We start from the raw sequence: 24,964 nt of genomic DNA, 5'->3' as shown, positions 1-24,964 counted from the left end.
CGCAGCTTGGATATCGATATCCGATGATCGCCAGACTTCAATTGGACTGGTCACCCCGCCCAGGGAAGATGTGGGTAGGTTCAGCAGGTTTGCGTTTCATCTACAAGCAGTTACATTTAAGTTCTTAGGCCGTTATATGGTACTTAGTGAACTTTATTAATGAACAGAAAGTATTAACTTAAGTGGCAATGTGAAAAAATCGAAAGCATTTCAGATCACTTTTAGTGCTTCATTTTTCTGGGATCGCTATAGACGCCTGCAAACAGGATCGTATCGACCCTTTCGTCATAGATGAGGAACACGAACGGATGGTTGCAGTTGAATTTGGTGGGGTCGGGCTGTCTGGCGGATCGGCTGACAAAGAGGATGGTGGCCGCTGCCGCAGTGCTGCCCACCTCGTCCACCTGGATCTTGGCCAGATGTTGGGCCTCATCGATAGCCAGGGAAATGCGATCGGCAGTCAGGTCTCCAAAGGTTGCTTCTTCAGAGAAAATTTTGCCCAGTCCCATTCCGCTAAGGATCTGGAAAGGTAAAAGTTGGTTAGTATGCCTCAATTGGTCCAGTCAACCCATAGCTTACCGGGGTCAGTCCCAGGCGCTGCTCAAACTGGAACTTGGGCAGCGACAACTCGATCTCCTGCGGACCTGCCGTTTTGACCAAGTGCTTGAGGGTATCGGCATTTAGTTTGGATATTACAGAATTTAGACTGACTTCGTTGGAGTACGGCAGAATGATCACCATGGAGACATCCGATTTCTGCTCGGGAGTGGAAATGTGAGTCTCCGCCGACTTGTATATGGTACGGTAAGGCAGCTTGATGATTTGCGATTCCAAATCGTCATTGATGGTCATCTTGAAGATGTCCTTCTTGTGCATCATGTGAACCATTTCCTGCTCATGCTCGTTTATGAAAAACGGCTTCAAGGAGGTTTCCTCCACCTTGAACTGGTTGAGCCACTGGCCCTTCATGTAGGCGGCGTTGCCCAGCACCAACATGGTACGGGAATTGATCTCCTCGGAGCTGAGCATGTCGCGTATCTGGTTGTGCGTCTTCTGTGCGATCCAGTCGTTAATTTGCTTTAGGCAAATTTCCGGTTTATTCTTGAAGTCCAATTCCTCGGTTTCACCGAAGAGCAATGTTTTGAATATACTGGAAACATTTACCGACTGGTCGACGAAAATGCGGTTCACAGATGAGAGCTCCATAGGATTTTGGCGCGACCGAGATTCGTCCTGCCTCTTTCCCAATGTGTAAGAAGTTAGGACCTGCTGCTTGCTGGAAGCCCATCCCAAATTCAGTCCCTGGGCCAGCTCACTTTCCGTCGCCCCGGAGGAACTGAAGTAGGCGAGGAGCAGGGCGTTATAGGTGCTAAACGGCGAGAAGAACAGATTGCCATATGGATACATTTCTCGGATCTGTTTCATCAATGCTATGGAGAAGTCTCGTTCTCCCTTAAAAATGTTTGAATATCCATTCAGTTGTGATAACTTCGGTTTGTCCAAGACAGCGAGCGTTACTACTGGAAGGAGGGCCAAGAGGACCAAACTAAAGGTGTGCATGTTTGGCAGTGCCTAAAAATTTAAGGACATCCATTATTTTATGAACTAAGACTAGGGATTAGTAGAGAATGTGAAATTAAATGGAAAAATTTCATAAATATTTGCCACGATATATTATTACTTCCCAAAGAAAACGCATTCATCATTAATGATTAATGTTCTCGTGAAATTTAACTTATTATTCATAATATGTATGTACGAGTATATTCTGGGTTTTTGCCAGAGATAATAAAGATGGAATTCTTAAATATGTATGAATATTAAATTAGTAACAAATTTTAAAACGTGTCCCTAGTTTCTTAGAACTATTTCAAAAAAGGAGTTGTCAAATAATACTGACTAATATCTTTTTTCACATTTGTGAGCGGATTTGCTTTAATGCTGTATTTCTTGCAGGCATGATAATTCTTAAAATAGTCGTATATACATATGTATATTTACACTGATAAGAAACATTTATGTTCTTGAGTATGTGTTTAAATTTATTGCAAACTTATATTACTACGTATAGTCGTTATTAAGATAACCCTATGAAATATTTATTGTATAAAATCAAATGCACAAGTAAGGCATTACCTTTGGAATTACGTGGGAATTACCTTTAATGGAATATTACACAGGAATAAAACCAGAACTCAGTTGGTCTAACCGATTGCACTTTAAATCTTAAACTAATGACTGTGGCAAGTAAGAGGCAGAGCTTGGTTTTAAAATAAAGCGAATACTGCGATAAGCATGCAAAATCCCAGCTGATCCTCGGCTTTACAGTCAAACAAACTGATAACGCACTTTTTCCATCACTTAAATAATGCGGTTAACGAACCGGAATTTCAAAAACTATGAATTGAGCCAAAAAATGGCTTTTCAATTGCCGTTCTGCTCCCTAATAAATTCTTATGAGTTTCTTTTTTACTCGTTAAATGCAATATAATGAGATATTTTATATATTTATAAAATTCTGTTAATTACTAAATGCAAAAAGAAATAGTTTCTGATTCGTACAAGTGAAAATGATTAACTTAATTTTAAAACGATAACTTTTTCGAAGCCTTAAGTGAAGCGCTCCAAGTTCTGATGAACGAGACCAGTTACAATACTAAAAAAGTCTGACTCCTACTGTGACTGCTAAACGATAACCGCTAAAGCTTGGTTCACCACTAGAATTCCACACTTGACAACACTGGCAGCCACCACCGTGATTGAATAGTCGCGAATTGACAACAAAATTACGCGATAAACAAACCGAATTTCGCACCCGCTCTCCGAAATGAGTGCATCGACGAGCACGTCGACGGCGGCGTCCCAGGACGCCTGCTACATATCGCTCCTTGGCCTGGCGGAGTACTTCCGCACCTCGCAGCCGCCGAACATCAAGAAATGCATCCAGTGTCTTCAAGCCCTGTTCACATTTATGCCGCCCTCGAAGGTCGAGGCGCGGACACACTTGCAGATGGGCCAGATCCTGATGGCCTACACCAAGAATATCGATCTGGCGCGCCAGCACTTGGAAAAGGCGTGGAGCATATCCGAGCCGCTGCCCAATTTCGACGTTAAGTTCGACACCGCCTCGCTGCTGGCCCAGCTGCATCTGCAGACGGACAGGAACTCACACCAGGCCAAGGCGATGCTCCGGCGAGCCGTGGAACTGTCGCAAAACAACGTCTACTGGCACTGCAAGCTTCTGCTCCAGCTGTCTCAAATTCATGCCAGCGATCGCGAGTATTCGCTGGCCTCGGAACTGCTGGCCGTAGGCGCGGAAAGCGCCGACGAGGCGAGCGCCACGTACCTGAAAGTGCTCTTCCTGCTCTCGCGCGCCATGATCCTTATGATCGAGCGCAAGACCAACGACGTGCTCGCCCTGCTCAACTCCGCCGGCCAAATCATTGACAACAACATACCGAATCCGCACCAGAAGGAGTACCTGAAGGTGTTTTTCCTGGTGTTACAGGTGTGCTACTACCTGGCCCTGGGGCAGGTAAAAACGGTGAAGCCTAGTCTCAAACAACTACAGATGTCTATACAAACGATAATGGCGCCAAATTGGCCCTCGGATGAGGCGATCTTCGGTGCAAATCAGCTTGAGATGTTCGTGTGGCTACCCAAGGAGCAGCTGTATGTCCTGGTATATTTGGTCACCGTCTCCCACTCGATGATGGCGGGCTACATGGACAAGGCTCAGAAGTACACGGAAAAAGCTCTCACCCAGATCGAGAAACTAAAGCAACAGGAGGACAAACCAATTCTATCCGTATTCAAGGTAATTCTGCTGGAGCATATTGTGATGTGCCGCATGGTGATGGGCAACCGGGAACTGGCTATCCGGGAAATAGCTGCCGCGAGAGATGTTTGCATGGCGGCTCCGCAACGCAGCTTGCTACGGCGTCACTCGGCCCAGCTGCACTGCCTCATCGGGCTCTACTCCATGTCCACCAACCTATTTGAGCATGCAGAGAGGCAGTTTGTCGTGTGCGTGAGTGAGACCAGTGAGCGAGACCTGAAACTGTTTGCCAACCTCAACCTAGCGATCATTTATCTGCGCACCAAGCGGGACACTGATCTCAAGCAAATCCTGGATGCAGTCTCAACGGAAAACACGCACACGTACAGCAGTCAAGCACTGATGGGAGGCTTTTATTACGTCCAAGGACTGCACGCTTTTCACAAGAACAGCTTCCACGAGGCTAAGTGAGTAACCCCTTAAGCCTTTATAGAGTTTGAGTGTGGACTCACAGTCTTTATTCTTTACAGACGCTTTCTGCGTGAAACCCTGAAAATGGCCAACGCCGAGGACCTCAACCGACTGACCAGCTGCTCGTTGGTTCTGCTATCGCACGTCTTTCTCAGCATCGGAAACTCAAAGGAAAGCATGAACATGGTGACGCCGGCCATGCAGCTGGCCAGTAAGATACCCGACATCCACGTCCAGCTGTGGGGATCGGCAATACTTAAGGACCTGCATCGTATGTCAAAGGATGTGCAGCATGAAAAGGATGCATATGCCAACCACGTAAAATACTCGGAGAACCTGATTGCAGACCAGCGCAAGTGCGTCCAAAGTGCGCATCACGAACTCGTCAACTGGTTCCAGGGCGATCCGCCTGTGACGAGTGGACCGCCAGCCGCCCCCGTCCTGCTCATGCCAGAGTCCTCCGTCACAGCCTCAGTCCCCGTCATCGCCTCCACATCGGCAGCCATGCAGCCGGCGGGGCAATACGGTCAGTTCTACTAGCAATGAGATGATTATGCAATGTAACTTTAAGCTTTTATTTTTATCTACGACCTAGCGACTAAGTTAAGACTAAAGATGTTCTAAAGTTGTGAATTTTGTCATAAACTGTGTTCCCTCGGGAAAAAGTAGACGGAAATGTAAAGTGGACGAGTTGTGCGCTCTTGAGTTGGGATTTTCAACTTAGGAATATAATCATTATTACAATGGAGAATACATAGTTGGGGTCATCGGGTCTCAACCATCTATACAAAAGCCGCCATGCTTGCACAGCTTCTACTTCGCCTTATATCATAAGTGCAGATTCGGCCATCTCATTAAGATCTTCTTCAAGGGCTCCGCTTCCGTTTTCTTTGTTGCTAAGAAAGGTGAAATGCACCAGGCGTTTGTCGTGCTGCTCGTGCCCGGCCAAATGCATTCGCATCTCGGGCATCGACTTGAACTCCTCATTGCACACCGGACAAATGTAGATACGATCGCCCTGATGGGTACGCTGATGCATCTGGCAGTCACCCCGTTGCGTAAAGGTTTTCGAGCAGAATGGGCAGACGTACGGCCGCTCACCTGTGTGCGTCCTTCTGTGGTTCTTTAGCACGTTCAGGGCAGTGAATCTCATGGGGCAGAGATCACAGGCGTACGGCCGTTCGCCGGTGTGTTTTCGTTTGTGCTTGGCCAGGGAGCAGCTGGTGGTGAATCTGGCCAAACACACCTCGCATTCGAAGGGCTTGTCGCCTGTGTGGGTGCGGGCATGAGAGGTCAGTTCCGCCTTGGTAACGAACGAGTGCGGGCACAGCTCGCACTTAAAACTTTTGGTTTCGGAGTGACGCAGTTTGTGTTGGCGCAAATTGGCGTTCTGTGTAAAGCTCTTTCCGCAGATATTGCACATAAAGGGTTTCTCGCCAGTGTGGATGCGCATGTGATCACGCAGCGTCGATAGCATGGTGAAAACTAGAATATTAGGAGGCGATTAGATGGGACTTTCGGCCACTCTTTGTTACTTTACCTTTCTGACAGATTTTGCACTGATTCCGTAGATTCCGCTTGTGGCCCTGCACCATGTGCTTGCTAAGTTGCTCCTTGGAGTCATAACGTAATCCACACTCCGGGCAATTGTGGGCACCATGACTGGCCTGGTGTTCTGCCAAGTGATCCGGCGACACAAAGACCTTTTCGCACTCATTGCACTTGAAGTTGCGGTTAATGCAACCCTTTTGGCGTCTGTGGATCATCAAAGATTTCTCCAGCGCGAATCCCGCGTTGCAACGATCACAATGGTACTTTAGCTCAGGGGTAATGGCTGTTCCTGACGTGGTGCTTGGGCTGTTTACTGTTCCTGTTCTTGGCGCGCACAGTTTTCGCTGTGTTCCCAACCGAAGCTGTTTGGAGGAAGGCTCTGCTTCTGAAGTAGGGGTAGTTGGCACATCCTGCTTGACACCTCCGCGCCGCCGTGAGGTGCGCTTAGCTGTCTGAGGCACGTGTTCCTTCTGTATTTCGCGGGCTTCATCCTTAGGAGTTTCCTGCTTTTCGTTTTCCTGCTGCGTTAAGAGTTTGGCAGCGCTCTTTCTGGTGGTAACCTGAGGAGCGGTTACTGTGATGATCTCCGCCTCGTTGTCGACACCTTCAAAAATGGCTAGATTACACTCCCTAATCTGCTGCTCCAGCTCGTTGTCGTCGCCTTCGTAAATAACATTGGTTTGGGTAAACACCACTTCCTTTTCGTCCTTCAAATTTCCCTGAACCTGGAGAATGAGGCTGGTGGTCTTTTCGACAGGCTCATCCGGCAGCTCATAGTCGAAGACTTCGCCCTCGTCTTCGTAGTCCAGGTCCACTGAAATCGTGGACTTAACTAGGCTGGTATTCTGTTCGGCGTCTGTGGTAGCCACTGCGTCCGTTTGCACGGAGACAGTGCATCTGTCGGGCTCCCAACTAGTGGTCTGCACAGCCTGGTCTGTCGTGGCCACTGGACAACTAATGGACACCTTGTTATCGGGCTCCTCCGGAAGAGCATTCGGCAGCAACTGGCGCAGAGTGCGACTGGAGTTCTCGCACTTCATCTTAAAGGTGTAGCAGTTGGAGATCTCACTTAAACAGCTCAGGCACACCTTTTCGGGAAGATTATCGTTGCGGCGGGGCTTAAAAACGCAGAATAACCTTGATTAACAAGGAAATCAGGATCACACAGCGGAGCAGCCACTTACCTTGGTTTTTGTGAACTCCCGGATCATGTCCGCCAGGCAGCTGCCGGATCCGCCGTCGTAAATGGACAGGAGGGGTCCCGTGGAACTCAGGCAGGTAAGGCAGATCTTGTCCACATCCATTTCGCGACGCAATCGGTCAAAACCAGAAACAAAATAAAACAATTAAATAAATTCAGTGTGGCTGCCGTTTGAGGCACTGAATATACCGATGCATTTCAAGTGCACCTGGTCACACCTTTAATGCAGTTGGCGGCTTTCGCACAATTCAAAAAATACTTAAGGGTGAAGAAGACGTTAAAATAACTTATTTTCAGTGCGATGATTGCATTAACATAAAACTATTTCAAATGCCAACATAAAAGTACATCGTTGAAAAACAAGAACACCGACTTGTGGAACTTAATCATTGTTTTTTCCCGTTTTTCACTTATTAAAAACAAATTCAACTCTTCCCAATCGGAAATTGTGATCTACTTTTACTCACGAGGGCTTGGCTCATCTCTATAGATTAGAAGTGTTTCGATTAAAGATAAGCTCTTATGGTCAAATCAGCACAACACTGTTTATAAAGATTCCTACAATGTCGAAATCAGGAGAGTTTACATTCCGGCGTGCTCAAGATGAAGATATAAAAGATGTGCTCTCCATGATTCAGGTTGTTATTTGAAATATTCCCACTTTGATCCCAATTTGAGATAATTTTCAATTGCTCTGCAGGAACTGGCCGACTTTGAGAAGATGAGCTATGGTCCCCAGTTAACTGAGGAAGGTAATAATAATAATGAAACAATAATTAATATGCTAACGTACATATATAAGACAGATCTCAAAAGGGATGCAGGTCTCACTGGAGGCCAGGAGTACTGTGAAGTCTATGTGCTTATAGACAATGCAACAAAGTAACTACTATAGTTTTGGACATGAGCTGATTAACCTTTGGGTTTATATACCTGTTTCAGTCAGGCGATTGGGTACTCTATTTGTTACAAGGCCTACTCAACTTGGCAGGGACGGTACTTCTTCGTCGAGGACATCTATGTGCGCCCACAGCACCGAAAACGCGGCGCCGGTAAGCGAATCTTCCTGGAGGTTTCGGCGCGTGCCGTAGAGCTTCAGTGTCCACGCCTGGAATTCAACGTACTGGAGTGGAATCCCGCCCGTAAGTTCTACGAAAGCCTGGGGGCGGTGGATTTGACAGATAAGGAGGGCTGGCACTACTACCGCGTCGAGGAAAAGCAACTGGCCAAATTGGCTGCTGATCTAAGTGCACAGAAACCCTAATTGGATTTGATTTTAAATTTTTACTACTTTATGGTAGAACGATAAATAATTAATAATACTTGACCATAGGCCATATGTGCTATGAGTACATTGCAATTAATTCGTATTCAATTTGGCTTCTCATTGATCCCCCGCCACACTTGCTATGACATGGATCTGCATGCTCTTCGTGCAGTTGTAGACTTGACCAGGCGGAAAGGGATGAACCTTGGAGTGGCCATCGGTCTTACTTTTGCCACCGGCAGTGTACTTGGACAGTCGAATGCTGGGCATTGGTAGAAAGCCGGTGCTTAGCGGCATCACATCCAGCGATATGGAATGACTATCAACATCCTTCATGGATACGACCCCTAAAAGGTTGAGTAAAAATCGTTAGTCAGCAAGCACGGACAGTTGGTTCATCGAATTATGGCAATTTTCTTTTTCAGTGTTAAATGTTTCCAATCAAAAGCAACGGCAAATCTAGTTAGTGCTACGTGTGTCCTATTCCAAACAACTTACCCATATCTTAAAATGCAAAAGTGAATCGTGTGTAGAGAAACAGAATTAAATCATAAGCAAAGAAAGACCAACTCATAAAAAGACCACAACTTACCCGCTGAGCGACCGCATACGGCCCACAGATTCTGATCATTTAGCACCTCGTACATGAGATCCGTGTAGGGATTCTCATGAACCTTGGTGATCTTCAAGTTCATGTTGCACACGGTGCGCAGCCGGCACAGCTCGTTTGGCTCCAGCTGCGCCTGCAGTTTAAAGAGCGTTGTGTAGTCCACCAAATCAAAAGCGCAACCATACGTTCTCCACACATCAGGCTGCGACAGCGATGCGTATTTGATTACAAAATGCACTTTAACGACGGGCAGCTCGTGCTCGGTTTTGAGGGGCTCAACTTGAATCTCGTACAGAAAAGTTACAGTCAGGGATTTGTAGATTTCCTAAAAGACAAGCATAGAGATCAGTAACTTTAGATATTAAATTGTATTGCAATTTAGTTACAATAGGCTGCTGGGGCTCCGGATTTAGGTCCAACAATTGCACACCAGGTACATCGCACTTGACTTGAGCATGCTGTAAAAGGAGATGCGCATCCAGACCCTTCATGATCACCTGTAGGAACTTCTGAGTACCACACGTGTGAAGCCGGCAAGTGGCCTCCATTGCTGGTTGAAAATCGACCGCGATTGGCAGCTCATTTCGAGACCACGGACAATTGAGGGCAATGTGATGCTCATGGTGTTTAGACACCTTTCGGCCCGGCATATCAGTGAGAACCTCCAGTGGGATTTTACGTTCCTCAAACGATTTGAATTGCACTAGCGGCACTTGAAGCATGCTTTCGAAGGATTGGTCATCGTTATACGCTGCTTCATCCTCCGAATTTCGCGCCAGGCGAATGCGAAGATTCTTGGAGCAGCGCAGCGTGATTTTTGCATCGGGCGGAAAGATGAAACTGCCACCGGAGACATTTAAGCTGATAGGCTGCACTATGCCAGCTATCAGAGTCTTGAACTCCAGCGAGGCACTTGCCGGCTTGGTGCTTATCTCAAAGCTGGATGGCGTAAATGGCAGCTGTTCCGACAAGAACTCTAGGCTGGACATGCTGACACATAGCTAAAGTAGAAACAAAAAATACAATATTATTAAAAATAGGCCAAGAAAACTGTTCCAGCATGATCACCCACCTGCTTGAAATGCCAGCAGCCCACTCGAGTGGCTTTTGCCTTCAGCTCAATTATGTTTACGCCCGGCTGAAGGGCAATGTTCTCCGCTTGAACAAAATTGGTGAAGTCCGCCTGGACACTTGGCGAAAGTTTTCGCTTGGTGCTGCTTGTGCGACGCACGGGTTGCTTGCTTTTGGGCAAGTCGCAGGCCACAGCGGCAGAGTGAAGGCGATTGTCCTGCTTGTAGACTAGCTGAAGGGAGACCTTCAATCGTGAGGAGGTGTCCTTGGTCTTTACGGTCGAAGAGGCGGCAGTTAGGCTGACATTCTCCATGGCGAGCTCCAGAGAGGAAGCTTCCAACTCATAACAAAGCTTGATGTTTTCAGCTACGACTCCTCGCGGATAGAGACTGTCTACTTTTAGCTGCACTACAATATAATCATCCTGTATAATAGGTTTTTGGTTAACAACCTCGATGTCCAGGATGCGAAAGTGATCCTCCAGTACACAAAAGTTGGCATTCTCTATTGACGGCTGAGCCGAAAGCGTCGTCTTCAGGGTCTTCAGCGACTTGAGAAACTCGTCGAAGTAAAAGGTTCGCACCAAGGTCTCTAGTTCCGCGCAACACGAGATGGAGCTACATGTCTTGGTATAGGCCAGCGAGTCACCCATCTTGCGGTAGCAGTTAGCTAGTTCAAGCAGCGTCTGGGAGCTCAACATGTGCCAATTCTCTGCCTTCAGCTCCCTGAGAAGATCCGTAAAGAACCCAACAGCTTTATGCGGCTCATTTAGGGAACAGTAGAAGTTTCCCAGGTCCAGGCCAACCAAACGAGCCGATCGCAAGCGTGTCACATGCTTGTAAGTACTGATGGCTAGTTCTGCCAGCTCGAGGTATAGCTTCTGGAAGGCTTGATTAGAGCCCAGGGCTTCCTTTAGCTGCTCAGCCGCCGATTTTTTCGGCTTGCGATTGGGAGACCGTTCTCGTAGCTGAGGTGTCGCCTGGAGGAACTGATGCTGCTCGGGAGGCGCATCTCCAATTCCCGACGATAGCTGCACCACTATATGCAACTGCTCCGAAGTTGGCGTACAGCCGGGCAAGAGGCCACACAGTTTGCCGAGCTCGTACAACTTATCCTTGGCCAAGTTCCAGATGGGAGCACAGTGCTGGAAACATGTAAGCTCGTTGGGTTCCATGGCCTGTTCGCACAGCTGCAGGACTTCCAGAGCACATACGAACTCCCAGCAGCAAAGAGCGCCCTCCTGACACTCCAGCTTTATGAACTCCACCTCACGCAGTGTGGAAAACAGAAAGTTCAGAAGCCTCTTGGCGATTTCCGGAATGTCATTGCAAGTAAGCAGCAGATAGGCTTGCCGTTCAAAAAGGTAGTTGCGGAATTCCAAAAGGGAAACGCCTTCATCGCGGATCTTCTTTCTCATTTCGAACTTGTCCGCGCGGGTCAGACAAATACCATGGAAAGCGTCTAAAGGCTTGCGGAAATGGTTTACCCACTGCTGCTTCTCGTTGAGGCCAGTGTGAGTTATTAGCTGGGAGAACATGGCGTCTAGCTCATCATACTGTATCAACGCCTCGGTAGGCAATTCCAACTTTTCGAAGATCAACGCCAGGTCTTCCTGCATGAAGAAGTACTGCCGGAAGTCCCAGCCTTCAATATTTCGCTTTTCGCGCTTGCTCCGTATAAGTTCCTCGTACTTAACTATGTTCCGATTGTAGCTAGTGAGCATTAGGAAGCGGATACGCTGCACTAGGCAGCGGAAGGACTCCGTGGATTTCTGTTCAAATTTCGCCGGGTTCAGCACTGAGATGCAGCGGTCGTCGTTCTTGGTGCCAAAATCCAACCGTATCTTATCCAGAACAGTGGTGCGTGGCATAAAGTTCTTGGTCTTCCGCATGTCCAGTGTTTCGACCAACAAAATCATCCAATCCGAGATGCCATAACTGGTTAATGTTTTTAGCCAAATGTCGATCGCCTCCCTGATGGTGGCCTTGTAGGTGTCCACGTCCTGGAACATAGTTAATGGAGGAGGGATTCAGAGATTCCTAGAGGATCAGCCAACTCACATTGCACTCGGTGACGAAGATGTGCAGTATGGGGTGCTCCAAGATGCTCCAGTCGCCCTGTTTGTACTTTTCCAAGGCCGAAACATTGAACTGCTGGCTCTGGGCCTCCAGGCGAACATGTTTCGTTGGGCGTTGGAAAGTGCGTCGCCACTCGCAAGTGTCCAACGGAATCGCATTCAGGATCTGGGACTCCAGCGACCGAAACAGCGGGCACGAGCCAGAATCTGTTAGTAAAGTTATAATATTACATTTTGTGTAATTATTGTTTACAACTCACATGTTATTATGGGCTTAAACTGCATTGTTTTTGTAAATTTCTTGTGTTTTTCATTTGGCAAACGAAAACCACACAACAATCCCAACCAAACAGCTGATTAAGCGAGGGCGGGGGAATCGATTGTTGCTTGTTATCAAAAATCGGTTGATATGGCTTGAAATATTATATTTATTTTAAGAAATGCAATTAAAGTGTAATTGCTAGCCTACATTAAAAACATTTAATGATTTTATTAAACAGCATTGTCTGTGTATTCAACAGGTGTGTTTTCAGCAGCCCTGGTCAAGGGCGTAGAGAACTAAGTTTAAGGAAATGTGGAAATATATATGTTAAGATGAACCAATCTTAATGATTTTTAACTTGTAGGTTATGCCTCTTTTATTTATTTGTATATAAGGTCTAAACTAATTTAAAAATAGTTTTATAAACATATGTTAGGGCTTAAATTCCCCCTTTGATCCCCTTCACACAACACCACACCACAGTTTTTCATGGCTTGGCTAAAAATCGATACCATCCACAGTCGCCTATCGAACAGCTGATAGTGAAATCAGTTTCGGTAGCTAACTGGAAACGAAACAATGCAGAAAATATATTTGTGATTCACACACCAAAAAGACACATTTGATAGAAACTTCCACTGAATGCGCGGCCAGGACTCGACTGGAAACTAGCCAGCCCCACCATGGACATGGCCAGGAGCATCTTTGGCCGCGACCACGAGGGTTACGTGGGCCGTGAAGAGCATACGGTGAAACTAAATTGACCAGAAAAGATTGCTTATCATGGTAATTAATATTTATCGTTCCACTGCCAACAGCGCAAACTGCAGAACCTGGGCTCGGAAGACGATCTGGGAGAGCTGCCGCCCATGATGGAGGAACTGAGTGTGGCCGATGGCCTGCGGCCAAATCCCGGCGGTCCATTCTCCGCTCTTACAGCCTCCATGTGGCCCCAAGAAATCCTGGCCAAGCTAGGTGGTGGCGCAGAATTGGCTTCCGGCCCAAACGATCAGCCGGAGTACCGCTTTGACGAATTTGGATTCCGGGTGGAGGAGGAGGACGGTCCGGAGCAGAGCTCCAACAAATTGCTCAGCATACCCTTTGTGGAGGACGCGCAGCAGCGGCTGCAGTGGATTGCCCATCTGGAATTCTCCCACAACAAGGAGGCAACCGAGCTGACCTGGGAGCATGTGGATGTGATGCTCCCACGTACAGAAAAGTTGCGCAATATGGTCCGTCAGGGTATTCCCCACACGTTGCGCGCCCAGATGTGGATGCGTCTGTCAGGAGCGCTGGCCAAGAAGCAAAAGAGCGAGACCAGCTACCACGATATCGTAAAAGGTAGAATCGAACGCGATAAGGGAGCTTATAAATACATATATTAATTTCCACTTATTTTGATAGCTTCTAGCAATGACCAGCTGATGACTTCTAAACAGATAGAAAAGGACCTACTGCGTATCCTGCCAACGAATGCCTGCTTTAGCAATCCGAACGGGACGGGCATTCCCCGACTACGCCGCATTCTGAGGGGCATCGCGTGGCTATTTCCTGACATTGGCTACTGTCAGGGCACCGGAGTGATCGTCGCCTGTCTGCTTCTCTTTATGGAGGAGGAGAACGCCTTCTGGATGATGGCCACTATTGTGGAGGACCTGCTGCCAGCATCCTACTACAGCTCAACTCTTCTGGGAATTCAAGCAGATCAGCGCGTTATGCACACGCTCATTGCCAACTACCTGAGCAGCGTGGACGAGTCCTTGCGTAAGCACGACATCGAGCTGTCTTTAATCACGCTGCATTGGTTTCTCACGCTGTTCGCTAACGTGGTGCATATGAAGATTCTGGTGCGTATCTGGGACTGGTTCTTTTACGAGGGCTCGATCGTGCTGTTCCAGTTGACTCTGGGCATGCTCAAGGTGAAGGAGCAAGATCTGAAGCACCTCGAGAACTCCGCACAGATTTTCAATTCACTTTCCGACATTCCCGGCGAAGTCACTGACGTCGAAGTGCTCTTTCGCCAAGCCCTAGAGGTAGGCGGATCGCTTAGCCAGACGGTAATCGACACCCATCGTCGTCGCCACCTGGCCTATCTCATGGCGGATCAAGGACATCAGATAGGAAACCCCGAGGCTGCGCCTAATCTTCCCAAACAACAGCTGGCCCGACGACAGGTGCGCAAAAGCAAATCCATCCTGGAAGCCTTTCTCTTCCGCGGCGACGGAAACGAAGGGGATCAGCTGAAGAACAAGAACATACGCCAGACGGAGATCCTGGTAGACTTAAGAGAGGCTATTCTTAAAGTGGGTCGTCATTTCATTACCATTGAACCCAAGCTTGCCGGTCACATCCAGCTGACTGCCAACTACAGCACCGAGTCGCATGCCAAGGACCACGAAAACTTCATCAATGTGGCAAGGACGCGAAAGCGAAGGGCTAAAGCCTTGCACGACTTTGAACGGCACGACGACGATGAATTGGGATTTCGGCGGAACGACATCATTACAATCATCAGCCAAAAAGACGAACACTGCTGGGTGGGAGAACTGAACGGTCTGCGCGGCTGGTTTCCAGCCAAGTTCGTTGAGCTACTAGACGAGCGGAGCAAGTTGTACACATCAGCCGGAGATGATGCCATTTCGGAAACTGTAACGGACCTGGTGCGGGGCACCTTGGCGCCGGCCATCAAGGCCTTTCTGGAGCACGGCATGAAACGGCCGACCTTTCTGGGTGGACCGATACATCCTTGGCTGTATATTGAGGAGGCTGCCACCCGGGAGGTGGAGAAGGACTTTGAGTCGGTGTACAGCCGTCTTGTGCTCTGCAAAACGTATCGACTGGATGAGGATGGCAAGGTACTGACGCCCGAGGAACTACTCTACCGCTGCGTTCAAGCCATCAACCAGACGCACGATGATGCCCACGCTCAAATGGATGTTAAGTTGCGCTCGCTAATCTGTTTGGGCCTCAACGAACAGGTTCTTCACCTCTGGCTGGAGGTGCTGTGCGCCTGCCAGGAGGTCGTACAGAAGTGGTACCACTCCTGGAGCTTCATTGACTCACCCGGCTGGGTGCAGATCAAGTGCGAGCTTCGTATTCTCTCGCAGTTTGCCTTCAATCTGAACCCCGACTGGGAACTGCCTCCAAAGCGAGGCAAGGAGTCGCAACCGCTCAAGGACGGAGTAAGGGACATGCTGGTGAAGCACCATCTCTTCTCGTGGGATCTGTGAGGCTTGCTGCCGCCTTGTAAAGAGTTCAATCGTTGGCAATCAACTCCGTATCCAATATCTCATTGCCCCCTTCTCCTCTCTATCATTTCTAAGTGCAATCGCAATTCTTTGAATGGAAGCCTTCGCTTTTTAAGTACTTCTTTGTTGTCGTACACCTAACTTAAGTGCTTTATCATAATGATCTGTAGCTGTAACTATACCTTTTAATCGCCCTATGTATAGCTCGAGCCGTTTGTTTACTTAATGTCCATCCATTATTATACATCCTAGACCACACCAATCTACTAAATTACAAATGTAACGTACCTTTAATTGAAATCAAACCTTATAAAGTACATACATATTTATTACTATATACACATAGATGTTTAACTGTCTAAATGCATTTCATTAAAGATTAATATATATATATATATAAATTGTACGCAAAAATCTTGATTTTAGTTGCACACCAATCCCAAGTAGTCGTCCATCAAAGTGCCAATTGCAAACTAGAAGAATTAGAGCATAAACTTGCGAAAACTATTATCATTTAAGAAGGATCTTACAATTCCAGTGGCGTCCACTCGTGTTCCCACAATCTTCAGCCGAATCTTATCCTCCCCGGAGATAACCACGTCCTCATCTTTACTCTTGTAGCAGGGCGGATTGCCGTTCGGGCAGAACTGCATGTCGGCGGGAATAGACTGAAAGGAATGGCTCATTGAAAAAGTGTATTCTTAAATCTTCAAGGGAAGCATGTAATTTAACTTACATGGTGCGAAATGAAGCAGGACAGCGGGCCTATCTCTGCAAACATGCCCACTTTGTTGATCTGTTTGACCACTGCGTCCAGAACTTCGCCCTTGAAAGGCCGAAAGACGATGGCTTTGTACTTAACCGGGTATACCACAAATCCCTGCCCCGGCTGGATGACACCGGATCCGATCTGGTCTATCGTCGTCACCGCTATCACGAATCCGTACTTTCCCGTGCAGGTGCCCTCCACTTCGGAGTAAAGTTTCTGCTTCACGGTCTCCAGCAGTTGCGGGCCAAAATAACGTGGATGAAGAAGAATCTCGTGCTCCAGCGATATCTAAGGTGGCAGGGGCTGGCTTTTATATTTGCTAGCTTCCAGAGATTGAAATACTCACGTGGTAAAACATTGTTAATTTTTCCTGAGTTAAAAAAACTAAAATAAACAGCCGGAACCTAAAAGACGCTGCCTCCAGTGTGACCAGATTCGAAAATTTTGAAAAAACAGAGGCGCGAAATTTACCGCCAATACTTACAGCTGCGGTTAAAATAATAGCACTACTACAGGTGGAAAGTTGATTTCCTAAAAAAAATTATTGAATGTCTATTTTTTTTTAAGTCAGATTGCATGAATAATAAGTAAATATTGCATGAATAATAAGTACCATATGTTGTCTCTCTGACCAAGGAATTTTTACTCTCTCAATGTAACGGTTCCTTTTGTTTTTGGGCACATGCTGCAAAAGCGCGCGAAATGAGGCGGTAACTAAAATAGCACTGACCACGTGTTTGCTAAATAAAATTAATAGGAGTGATTGCTTTGGGTTTTTTTCGACAAATTTTGAAATAGGGAGTTGCTTTAAAGGTTTGAATTGAATTTGTTCCAAACGAAGAGCAAAAATTCTCTAGTCATGGGTCGCGGAAAGCATTGTACCGTCGAAGAAAGAAATTTGATTAAAAACATGATTTCTGAAGGTAAAACCTACGCTGAAATTGGTCGCATTGTCGGTTGTTCAAACAAAATGATCCGCAACGCACTGCTGTTTGTCGAAAAGAACGAAACTCGTGGAAGAAAGCCCTCAATGTCCAACGTGGAGATCAAGCGCTTGGTTCGGCAAAGCAAGAAGGAGCCTTTTAAGCCGGCGACGCAACTGAAGAAGGAGCTTCAGATAGCTGCAAGCGTGGAAACAGTACGCAAACACTTAAGACAAAACAACCTTAATGCGTGCAGTCCCAGAAAAGTCCCGCTTTTGACTGTGAAGCATGTGGAAAAGCGAATGGAATATGCCAAGATACACAAGGATTGGCCTGTAGAGAAGTGGCGCAACATTTTGTGGTCAGATGAGAGCAAAATTGTGTTGTTTGGTGGAAAAGGCTCTCGGTCTTATGTTCGGCGTTCACTACGAACTGAATATAATACTCGCTTCATCTCTAAGACGGTAAAGCACGGGGGATCAAACATCATGGTATGGGCGTGCTTTTCATACTATGGAGTAGGTCCGATTCATTGGATTCAAGGCATCATGGATCAGCACATTTACACAGATATCCTGGAAAATGTGATGCTGCCATATGCCGAGGATGAAATGCCGTTGATTTGGACATTTCAACAAGATTTCAACACGAGCAAGAAAGCTCGAAAGTGGTTTGAGCAGAATTCGATCCGAGTAATGAAATGGCCTGCTCAATCACCCGACTTGAATCCAATTGAAAAACTTTGGGCGGACGTGAAAAAAAAGGTTTCTGAAGCCAAACCCAATAATAACGAGGAACTTTGGGGTGTGGTCAAGGATGCATGGAGCAAAATTCCTCAAAAACGGTGCCAGGACTTGGTGGACTCCATGCCAAGACGATGCGCAGCTGTCATCGCCAACAAAGGTCACGCAACCAAATATTAAGATTCTTTAAACATAGTTCTTAAGATATAATCCATTTGTTGAATTCTTTTTTTATTTAGTTTTAGCGAACTACGAGAAACAGTGCTATTTTTGTTACCGCCTAAATTTGAAGGTTTTTTTTGTTTTGCCAATTATTTTTAAAATATCAATTAGATCTGTTACTAATTTTGTTATTTCGATTGAATATCATTGTAGTATTTAAATTTAGTGAGTAAAATGATGAAAAAGTGTCAGAAAATACAGAAACGCTGGGACAAACACGAAATGTGCTTATGGTGCTATTATAGTTACCGAAACTGTATAACGATCTATTTAAGGTAAAAAAATTATTTGTTTATAGAATATAACCATATTTAACCATATAACATTTTATATATAGCATAATATCAAATAATAAGAGCCCTTTCATTAAAAATTATTGTTTTATTCCAAATTAACAGCAAAATATAAACTCAAAGTCTTAATTGTCACAGTAACGTATTTATTAATAATTTACCTAATGACTAAGTCTCACAAAACCAACACAATCTAATCGTCCTTCAAGCCCGAGGTAAAATCTTGGGCCTCCCCTCCTTTTCTGAAGATCCGCACATACGCGAACCTTGGGCCAAACTTCCAAATGGCGACGTAGGGCAAGTAATAGGTCAGTACGTCCACCAGCCAGACGCGGAAGTTGAAATACCATCGCACCAGGGCGTACTTGTGCAGATATGTGACAAGGAACAGGCCGTAGCTGACTACGAAACGATCCCACCATCCCATGTCGTAGTAGTGCAGTTTCTGCTGAGGATCCTGCTCCACTCCGTTCTCATGATCGAAACTGTAGTACTCGTAGCCCTTGACACATGCCAATCGCTTGGCGAAGAATATGTTGGCGTTTACCGAAAGCATAGTGTTCATGTGCCACAAACCATTAATCAAGGCCTCGGTCATTCGGTAAAAATCCTCACCAGTGTTTGTCAGAGCTGGTTCATATACTTTTCGCATCACAATGTCCAGGCGAAGCTTTGATTCCGCCCAGTTCCTTCCGCAGATATTGTACTCATCCTTGATGCCCAGCAGATAGCCGAGAACGCGCCACATATGCGTCGTGGCCTCCAGGAAGTCTGGATCGTTAAGCTTTATGCGATGAGCGCCCATCGTTATAAAGCCAATGAATCCAAATTGTGTGAGAGCCAAATCTTTCTGGGTGATCTGTCCAGCTCCTTTGCGAGCGCACGCATGACTGGAGCGGCTGTGGGCCCGCCTCACGGCCGCAATACTGGTCCAGAACCTGCTCCCACGGTCCGCGATGTTGTGGTTATACCAGGCTTGCGTGTGGAATATAGTGCGCACATAGCGACGGTAGGCGGTGAACGCTGTCGAGGATTGGCGTGTGCACGACAGCACCCGAAGAATAGAGGGAATAGCCAGCACGGCTATTAGACCAGCCAGCATTCCGGCGTTCATTACGAAGCGATACGTGCTGAAATAGCTCTGACCACTGCAAAAAAGGAATACAGAATCATCAAAATTTATAATTTTTAAAAATATACTTACATAAATATAGCGTTGGAAAATTAAATTAAATATACATATGTCGCACTTTTTTATTATTAATATGTAAGCCAGAACTTATAAAAATGGGTAAATGAGTAAAGACTAAGATGGATGAGTATTATGTACAGACTCAGTGCGCTTACTGAAAACTATGATAACTGATACATATGTAACTCCATGCTCAGGTATAGCCTACGGTTATGGGGATATTGTAATTATCGCAATTATTTCTACTATGCGTAGTTCACACAAATTGCAAATGGCTTATATGCAGCCAGTGAACAGTTCGTCACGCAACTTACCGCCTGAATAGCTGCTCATCGTACCATGAAGGTAGCTCCAAGTCAGCCCCGCTGTCGCCCTCCTGACTGCCCTCCGTCATCAGGTGCTGCAAGTAGTCCTCGGCTGCCTGCTGATCCTGGACCAGTTTGCTAGCCCCCGCTGCATTATGACCATCTTTGGAATGCGGCGACGACTGCATTTTCCCACTGTTCCCTGGAAAGTGACGTTCGAGGTAGAAAACGAGCTTGAGGGCCAAATTCGGATTACACAAGTGAAAGAAAGAGGCAAACAAAACCGTCGACGCGCCAAGGGAGAAAGTTTTTCATTCAACCGGCCATCAAAACTACTGTGCACTTACACGTTTCACGTTTTGTGTGGTTGGGGATCTCAGATGAGCTGCTTGCGCAACTATCCACCTGCATGTCGGCCCAATTATTGCTTGTTAAACTATTTAGCAAATTCGATAGTTCAGCTCGTTATGTGCAAAAACATTTTGCATACACAATTGAAAAATAGCGATTAAGGTGAATCACGGCTGCCCCACGTCGTTGTGGTTGGGGAAATTAACTGCAACTGCCACGGTAGCCCCAACAAGCAATAATGGAAAGCCGGTCATTGGCGCCTAAACTTGTTTCGAATCATGCGAACTGATAACGAATTAAGTAAACTTTGTTTATCCACTTTAGTGTGGCGGTAACAGCGACCGTTAAAATATACCAATTATAAGCCCAAATATACCATAAAATACTACCATATAAAATACAGTACATTGGTGCGCTATTCAAATTAATTATTAAGATATACATAACAATTTTACTTTCTTTTTTTTAAATATTAATAATACACAAATTTGAACTTCAATAAACAAGGTACAATTCTAAATACCGCGCAATGTCACAGCTTGTCACAGTTTCACCGTGACTCTGTTATCGGTATCGTAATCGAATATGGCAGTCGTCTCGACAATCGCTTGCATTGCATCTCTATCATCGACGACGCGCTTGCAAAAAAAAGAAGGAAATTAGCCAAATTCCCATTTTGCGCTGACGTTACGCCATTAAAAGTGTAATTGCCCGGCCAGGAATTGACTCAATCCTTGCCTTAACGACATTCGGCTGAGTGTTCGTTGAGAAAGCTTCCAGTACATAGCGGGCTTTCGTAGTTCCTGTGCACACGTTTTGCCGCTTCGGCTTTTGTTTTGGCGCCCGATTTTTTCGGCTGCCGACTTTTGACGCAGACTGAGGAATTGCGTGCCCAGAAGCCTGGAAATGGTGGATCGCAGCGATAATGGTAAGTCCGGTTAGAAGTTAATCACCGCAGTCTGTAACCATTGACCTTTAGCAGCGGAGTCCTTCGACGACGCCGTCGAGGAGCGCGTGATCAACGAGGAGTACAAGATTTGGAAAAAGAACACGCCGTTCCTTTACGATCTGGTCATGACGCATGCCCTGGAATGGCCCTCGCTGACCGCCCAGTGGCTGCCGGACGTGACCAAGCAGGATGGCAAGGACTACTCGGTACATCGTCTTATACTGGGCACACACACGTCTGACGAGCAGAACCATCTCCTCATCGCCAGCGTTCAGCTGCCCAGTGAGGATGCCCAGTTTGATGGATCGCATTACGACAACGAGAAGGGCGAGTTCGGAGGCTTTGGATCGGTGTGCGGCAAGATCGAGATCGAGATAAAGATCAACCACGAAGGTGAAGTGAACAGGGCCCGCTACATGCCCCAGAACGCATGTGTAATAGCCACCAAGACGCCGTCGAGCGATGTCCTGGTTTTCGACTACACGAAGCATCCCAGCAAGCCGGAGCCGTCTGGCGAATGCCAACCGGACCTGCGGCTGCGCGGTCATCAAAAGGAAGGCTACGGCCTCTCTTGGAATCCCAACCTCAATGGTACGTGCCTAGCTGTACATAGTGGAAACGTCATTAATAATTTGATATTTATGTATTGTCTGAGATAAAAACACTAAGCAAGAACGCATATAAAATGCATTGCGTCCTTAATATAACCATTAATCAACAACATTATTGTCCTTACAGGCTATTTACTGTCAGCCTCTGATGATCACACCATTTGCTTGTGGGACATCAATGCCACACCCAAGGAGCATAGGGTTATTGATGCCAAGAACATCTTCACCGGACACACAGCCGTTGTTGAGGACGTTGCCTGGCATCTGCTCCATGAGTCTCTGTTCGGATCGGTGGCTGATGACCAGAAGCTAATGATTTGGGACACGCGCAACAACAACACCTCGAAGCCCTCGCATACGGTGGACGCTCACACAGCTGAAGTAAATTGCCTGAGCTTTAATCCCTACTCGGAGTTCATTCTGGCCACTGGCTCCGCTGACAAGACTGTGGCTCTGTGGGATCTGCGCAACCTCAAGCTAAAACTACATTCCTTCGAGTCGCACAAGGACGAAATCTTCCAGGTGCAGTGGTCGCCGCATAACGAGACTATTCTCGCCTCCTCCGGCACCGACCGCCGCCTACACGTGTGGGATTTGTCAAAAATCGGTGAGGAACAGAGTTCGGAGGATGCTGAAGACGGACCACCCGAGCTGCTCTTTATCCATGGCGGCCACACTGCGAAGATTAGCGACTTCTCCTGGAACCCCAACGAGCCATGGATCATTTGCTCCGTCTCCGAGGACAACATAATGCAGGTCTGGCAGATGGCCGAGAATGTCTACAACGACGAGGAGCCAGAGATTCCCGCCTCCGAGTTGGAAACCAATACCGCTTAAAGCATCTGTTCCGCCTCCTTTAACACACCAAACTACAACTGAATCCGATAATGTTTTGGCCGTGCCCATGTCCAGCTATCCAGCCTAAATGGCAGTGGGTACTCATTTTAATTTATATATATTTACATATTTTTAAAAACAAAAAGTAATTAAGCTCTCATTTGTCAGCAGATTGTACAATCTACGAATCTTTAATTAAAAATGATTACAAAAGCCAAGAATTGTGGTTACTTTATTTGAAATTAAATTCCAATTAACATCTCCAACCGTAATTAATTTATTTCGAAATCAACCACATTAAACTACCATGTATTTGTGTTTCTTGCCAAAGACTTCTATGTCTACACTAAGTGCTCTGACATCCTCTTTATGTCTTCTCGACGTGATTTTTCCACTAATGATGTCTCCTTCCTTTACAATCTGCGGCTTGTCAATGAAGAAAACCGTCTGCTTCCAATGGGTGGGCGTCGCACTTGGTGATGTGCTGAACATGACGGCGGAGGGTAGTTCAAAAAGAGTGTCAAAATAGCCCACAAAGGCGGATAATCGTCCCGGCTGCGTGACCTTCAAATTGAACTGGTGAGTGAAGTTTGGATAGTTCAGATCGACGGTCATTATGTCAAAGTTGGCTATTTGTTCGGGATCCGTCAGCATGAACTCTGCGTCCACCACCTCCATTAGTGGCTCTTCTATCGATCGCTTTCGCAGATCGCTCATATCCACCTCGTAAACATTTGACCAGAATTCCACTTGCTCGGCATAAAGCGTGTCGTTCCCATAGCCCAAGAGACTAAGTGTGCAACGGCTGGGCAGTATTATACCATTGGGGTTAAGGCAGTTCTCGCGGGCGTAGATGATGCTGTCTAGCATTGATTCGTACAAAAGAAAATAGCCCATCCATTCGGATATGATAATGTCGTATTTGGCCTCCGGGAGATCTGTGTCTTCCAGCCGTCCCTTGATCAGTTCAACGTTCTCCACCTTGTTTTTCCTGATGATGTCCATGGCCGTGTACACGATGTCAGAGTTGTCTATGCCGACAACACGGGCGGCACCCGCCTTCGCGGCAAAGATGGAAAGGATTCCCGTGCCACATCCCACATCCAACACTGTCTTACCCCGAACAACACCCTCGTTTTGGAGCAGAGACGCGCGATATGTACTGGTCCGCACCTTGTCGCTTAGCATTTCATGGTGGATGCCAAAGTGGGAGTAGCTTTTGAAGTATTCGTTGTCGAGACAGACGTTGTTACGCGGTACACTTTTGTTCGAACCTTTGGACTCTTCGCCACCATGTACCTTTTGCAGAAGCGCCTTGTAGTCGTTGCGCATGCGTTCCATGTCCTCGTTGGCCTGCTGCAGCAATTGGGACTGCTCAGCAATCCGCTGCTGCAGCTCCGGAACCGAGGGCTGAGCCGGAGTGGCGTCTGTTTTGAGGACTTCGTAGTCGTAGCAGAGCCAGGGCTCATACTCCCCGGGCCGGAGGTACTTCTCATCCTGCCAATGAGGCTGTTCCGCAGACAATAACTGCTCGGCACTGATCTTGTTGGCTCTTATGTAGTTTATCAGTTTGATAAAGGAATACTGGTCCATTTGGAATTTTAGCTGAAGCTGCGATAGATTTACTTTGTGCCGGGTGTCGAGATGGTCAATGGCAATCGATATGTTTGCAGATGTTTCGGTGCAAAACAGACAAGTGGTTGGCTCATCGCCCTCGTCCATTGGCTCATCATCGTCATCTATGTCATCGTACTCATCTTCGTCGGAGCTGGAACTGGCAGGCTCCTCTGGTGCCTCCTCCTTCATGGGCTCCTCCTCTTTGGTGTTGTCTGCAATGGGGTAGGATGAATAAGTAATCATCATAAGTAATAAAAGCATTATCGGTCTCCCACCTTTGACTTCGGTGTCTTTCATGCTATCTTTGTTTGCCACTCCTATAGTCCTGCTATCAGGCAAAAGAAATGAAATCGCAAGGCGAAGATCCTAAACTTAGAAACGTAAACTAAAACGTATATTTTTAAGCGGCGCCAACACGTGCGAAAATTTAAGGAAAGAAAATAGCCTAACGCGTTTTGGAATATTTGAAATGTTGTTTTAGGGGGTACCACTGGGGATATATCTTAATTTAACAAATTACTTCAATTAATCATATGTAAAAAGTGAAATTATTATTGAGCTAAAATATATGTTGCTTTTCTGCAACAAAGAAATCGTAAAGCATTTAAATATAATA

At 46.5% G+C, this 24,964-nt stretch overlaps 10 protein-coding genes across 13 annotated transcripts; 4 read left to right on the top strand and 6 right to left on the bottom strand.

Moving 5' to 3' along the window:
* Positions 1–82: 82 nt before the first annotated feature.
* Positions 83–2,269, bottom strand: LOC6552895 (serine protease inhibitor 88Ea). Of its 2 annotated transcripts, none has more exons than XM_026979947.1 (3): positions 2,137–2,269; positions 580–1,572; positions 83–521 (listed from the first exon to the last, which is right to left on the bottom strand). In XM_026979947.1, exons 2-3 carry the CDS (start codon positions 1,558–1,560, stop codon positions 222–224), a joined length of 1,281 nt encoding a protein of 426 aa, XP_026835748.1. In that variant the 5' UTR covers positions 1,561–1,572; positions 2,137–2,269; the 3' UTR covers positions 83–221. The 2 variants fall into 2 exon arrangements, with proteins under 2 accessions (XP_026835748.1, XP_001980003.1); XM_001979967.2 differs by having other exon boundaries at positions 84–521; positions 2,160–2,269.
* A 410-nt stretch (positions 2,270–2,679) lies between these two features.
* Positions 2,680–4,931, top strand: LOC6552896 (MAU2 chromatid cohesion factor homolog). Its single transcript, XM_001979968.3, has 2 exons — positions 2,680–4,245; positions 4,309–4,931. The coding sequence occupies exons 1-2, from the start codon at positions 2,828–2,830 to the stop codon at positions 4,787–4,789; spliced, it is 1,899 nt and encodes a 632-aa protein (XP_001980004.1). The 5' UTR covers positions 2,680–2,827; the 3' UTR covers positions 4,790–4,931.
* LOC6552897 (zinc finger imprinted 3) lies at positions 4,810–7,241 on the bottom strand. The gene is made up of 3 exons (XM_001979969.3): positions 6,985–7,241; positions 5,790–6,918; positions 4,810–5,734 (listed from the first exon to the last, which is right to left on the bottom strand). The coding sequence occupies exons 1-3, from the start codon at positions 7,102–7,104 to the stop codon at positions 5,073–5,075; spliced, it is 1,911 nt and encodes a 636-aa protein (XP_001980005.1). The 5' UTR covers positions 7,105–7,241; the 3' UTR covers positions 4,810–5,072.
* Positions 7,242–7,449: 208 nt separating this feature from the next.
* Positions 7,450–8,361, top strand: LOC6553170 (diamine acetyltransferase 2). The gene is made up of 4 exons (XM_001979970.3): positions 7,450–7,639; positions 7,702–7,753; positions 7,808–7,883; positions 7,944–8,361. The coding sequence occupies exons 1-4, from the start codon at positions 7,565–7,567 to the stop codon at positions 8,263–8,265; spliced, it is 525 nt and encodes a 174-aa protein (XP_001980006.1). The 5' UTR covers positions 7,450–7,564; the 3' UTR covers positions 8,266–8,361.
* On the bottom strand, positions 8,276–12,598 carry LOC6553171 (trafficking protein particle complex subunit 10). 2 transcript variants are annotated; one of them, XM_015154689.2, is made up of 7 exons: positions 12,287–12,598; positions 12,010–12,233; positions 9,951–11,951; positions 9,265–9,879; positions 8,861–9,203; positions 8,767–8,772; positions 8,276–8,615 (listed from the first exon to the last, which is right to left on the bottom strand). In XM_015154689.2, the coding sequence occupies exons 1-7, from the start codon at positions 12,309–12,311 to the stop codon at positions 8,386–8,388; spliced, it is 3,444 nt and encodes a 1,147-aa protein (XP_015010175.1). In that variant the 5' UTR covers positions 12,312–12,598; the 3' UTR covers positions 8,276–8,385. The 2 variants fall into 2 exon arrangements, with proteins under 2 accessions (XP_015010175.1, XP_001980007.1); XM_001979971.3 differs by lacking the exon at positions 8,767–8,772.
* Positions 12,599–12,784: 186 nt separating this feature from the next.
* LOC6553172 (small G protein signaling modulator 3 homolog) lies at positions 12,785–15,929 on the top strand. Its single transcript, XM_001979972.3, has 3 exons — positions 12,785–13,037; positions 13,107–13,629; positions 13,693–15,929. The coding sequence occupies exons 1-3, from the start codon at positions 12,972–12,974 to the stop codon at positions 15,516–15,518; spliced, it is 2,415 nt and encodes an 804-aa protein (XP_001980008.1). The 5' UTR covers positions 12,785–12,971; the 3' UTR covers positions 15,519–15,929.
* LOC6553173 (DNA-directed RNA polymerase II subunit RPB7) lies at positions 15,819–16,762 on the bottom strand. The gene is made up of 4 exons (XM_001979973.3): positions 16,652–16,762; positions 16,273–16,593; positions 16,067–16,204; positions 15,819–16,009 (listed from the first exon to the last, which is right to left on the bottom strand). Exons 1-4 carry the CDS (start codon positions 16,661–16,663, stop codon positions 15,959–15,961), a joined length of 522 nt encoding a protein of 173 aa, XP_001980009.1. The 5' UTR covers positions 16,664–16,762; the 3' UTR covers positions 15,819–15,958.
* Positions 16,763–18,559: 1,797 nt separating this feature from the next.
* On the bottom strand, positions 18,560–20,666 carry LOC6553174. The gene is made up of 3 exons (XM_001979974.3): positions 20,331–20,666; positions 19,993–20,185; positions 18,560–19,634 (listed from the first exon to the last, which is right to left on the bottom strand). The coding sequence occupies exons 1-3, from the start codon at positions 20,392–20,394 to the stop codon at positions 18,680–18,682; spliced, it is 1,212 nt and encodes a 403-aa protein (XP_001980010.1). The 5' UTR covers positions 20,395–20,666; the 3' UTR covers positions 18,560–18,679.
* Positions 20,667–20,902: 236 nt separating this feature from the next.
* Positions 20,903–22,949, top strand: LOC6553175 (probable histone-binding protein Caf1). Of its 2 annotated transcripts, none has more exons than XM_015154295.2 (3): positions 20,903–21,262; positions 21,317–21,874; positions 22,022–22,949. In XM_015154295.2, the coding sequence occupies exons 1-3, from the start codon at positions 21,241–21,243 to the stop codon at positions 22,729–22,731; spliced, it is 1,290 nt and encodes a 429-aa protein (XP_015009781.1). In that variant the 5' UTR covers positions 20,903–21,240; the 3' UTR covers positions 22,732–22,949. The 2 variants fall into 2 exon arrangements, with proteins under 2 accessions (XP_015009781.1, XP_001980011.1); XM_001979975.3 differs by having other exon boundaries at positions 21,314–21,874.
* A 47-nt stretch (positions 22,950–22,996) lies between these two features.
* LOC6553176 (protein arginine N-methyltransferase 1) lies at positions 22,997–24,841 on the bottom strand. The gene is made up of 2 exons (XM_001979976.3): positions 24,624–24,841; positions 22,997–24,560 (listed from the first exon to the last, which is right to left on the bottom strand). The coding sequence occupies exons 1-2, from the start codon at positions 24,643–24,645 to the stop codon at positions 23,029–23,031; spliced, it is 1,554 nt and encodes a 517-aa protein (XP_001980012.1). The 5' UTR covers positions 24,646–24,841; the 3' UTR covers positions 22,997–23,028.
* Between the last annotated feature and the right edge of the window lie 123 nt (positions 24,842–24,964).

Source organism: Drosophila erecta, unplaced genomic scaffold, assembly GCF_003286155.1.
Source record: "Drosophila erecta strain 14021-0224.00,06,07 unplaced genomic scaffold, DereRS2 tig00000000-arrow-pilon, whole genome shotgun sequence".
Classification (NCBI taxonomy): Eukaryota; Metazoa; Arthropoda; class Insecta; order Diptera; family Drosophilidae; genus Drosophila; species Drosophila erecta.
This window is presented reverse-complemented; position numbering and strand designations above follow the sequence as displayed.

Excerpts from the sequence above, each read along its gene's own strand:
- LOC6553174 (XM_001979974.3), bottom strand. The coding sequence starts at position 20,394 with ATGCAGGTGGATAGTTGCGCAAGCAGCTCATCTGAGATCCCCAACCAC. Across the intron at positions 20,186-20,330 it reads CCACACAAAACGTGAAACGT|GGAACAGTGGGAAAATGCAG; the intron begins GTAAGTGCACAG and ends GTCACTTTCCAG. Across the intron at positions 19,635-19,992 it reads GATGAGCAGCTATTCAGGCG|TGGTCAGAGCTATTTCAGCA; the intron begins GTAAGTTGCGTG and ends CCTTTTTTGCAG.
- LOC6553176 (XM_001979976.3), bottom strand. The coding sequence starts at position 24,645 with ATGAAAGACACCGAAGTCAAAG. Across the intron at positions 24,561-24,623 it reads GAAAGACACCGAAGTCAAAG|ACAACACCAAAGAGGAGGAG; the intron begins GTGGGAGACCGA and ends ACCCCATTGCAG.
- LOC6552897 (XM_001979969.3), bottom strand. The coding sequence starts at position 7,104 with ATGGATGTGGACAAGATCTGCCTTACCTGCCTGAGTTCCACGGGACCC. Across the intron at positions 6,919-6,984 it reads GGGAGTTCACAAAAACCAAG|CCCCGCCGCAACGATAATCT; the intron begins GTAAGTGGCTGC and ends TGCGTTTTTAAG. Across the intron at positions 5,735-5,789 it reads GTGCAAAATCTGTCAGAAAG|TTTTCACCATGCTATCGACG; the intron begins GTAAAGTAACAA and ends CTAATATTCTAG.
- LOC6553171 (XM_015154689.2), bottom strand. The coding sequence starts at position 12,311 with ATGCAGTTTAAGCCCATAATAACAT. Across the intron at positions 9,880-9,950 it reads GCTGCTGGCATTTCAAGCAG|CTATGTGTCAGCATGTCCAG; the intron begins GTGGGTGATCAT and ends TTTCTACTTTAG. Across the intron at positions 9,204-9,264 it reads CGGAGCCCCAGCAGCCTATT|GAAATCTACAAATCCCTGAC; the intron begins GTAACTAAATTG and ends CTTGTCTTTTAG.
- LOC6553170 (XM_001979970.3), top strand. The coding sequence starts at position 7,565 with ATGTCGAAATCAGGAGAGTTTACATTCCGGCGTGCTCAAGATGAAGAT. Across the intron at positions 7,754-7,807 it reads TCCCCAGTTAACTGAGGAAG|ATCTCAAAAGGGATGCAGGT; the intron begins GTAATAATAATA and ends TATATAAGACAG. Across the intron at positions 7,884-7,943 it reads CTTATAGACAATGCAACAAA|TCAGGCGATTGGGTACTCTA; the intron begins GTAACTACTATA and ends TACCTGTTTCAG.
- LOC6553172 (XM_001979972.3), top strand. The coding sequence starts at position 12,972 with ATGGACATGGCCAGGAGCATCTTTGGCCGCGACCACGAGGGTTACGTG. Across the intron at positions 13,038-13,106 it reads TGGGCCGTGAAGAGCATACG|CGCAAACTGCAGAACCTGGG; the intron begins GTGAAACTAAAT and ends CACTGCCAACAG. Across the intron at positions 13,630-13,692 it reads CTACCACGATATCGTAAAAG|CTTCTAGCAATGACCAGCTG; the intron begins GTAGAATCGAAC and ends TTATTTTGATAG.
- LOC6553175 (XM_001979975.3), top strand. The coding sequence starts at position 21,241 with ATGGTGGATCGCAGCGATAATG. Across the intron at positions 21,263-21,313 it reads GGTGGATCGCAGCGATAATG|CAGCGGAGTCCTTCGACGAC; the intron begins GTAAGTCCGGTT and ends ATTGACCTTTAG. Across the intron at positions 21,875-22,021 it reads TTGGAATCCCAACCTCAATG|GCTATTTACTGTCAGCCTCT; the intron begins GTACGTGCCTAG and ends TTGTCCTTACAG.
- LOC6552895 (XM_026979947.1), bottom strand. The coding sequence starts at position 1,560 with ATGCACACCTTTAGTTTGGTCCTCTTGGCCCTCCTTCCAGTAGTAACG. Across the intron at positions 522-579 it reads AGCGCCTGGGACTGACCCCG|ATCCTTAGCGGAATGGGACT; the intron begins GTAAGCTATGGG and ends TTACCTTTCCAG.
- LOC6552896 (XM_001979968.3), top strand. The coding sequence starts at position 2,828 with ATGAGTGCATCGACGAGCACGTCGACGGCGGCGTCCCAGGACGCCTGC. Across the intron at positions 4,246-4,308 it reads AACAGCTTCCACGAGGCTAA|ACGCTTTCTGCGTGAAACCC; the intron begins GTGAGTAACCCC and ends TATTCTTTACAG.
- LOC6553173 (XM_001979973.3), bottom strand. Across the intron at positions 16,205-16,272 it reads CCTGCTTCATTTCGCACCAT|TCTATTCCCGCCGACATGCA; the intron begins GTAAGTTAAATT and ends CATTCCTTTCAG. Across the intron at positions 16,010-16,066 it reads GAGTGGACGCCACTGGAATT|TTTGCAATTGGCACTTTGAT; the intron begins GTAAGATCCTTC and ends TAATTCTTCTAG.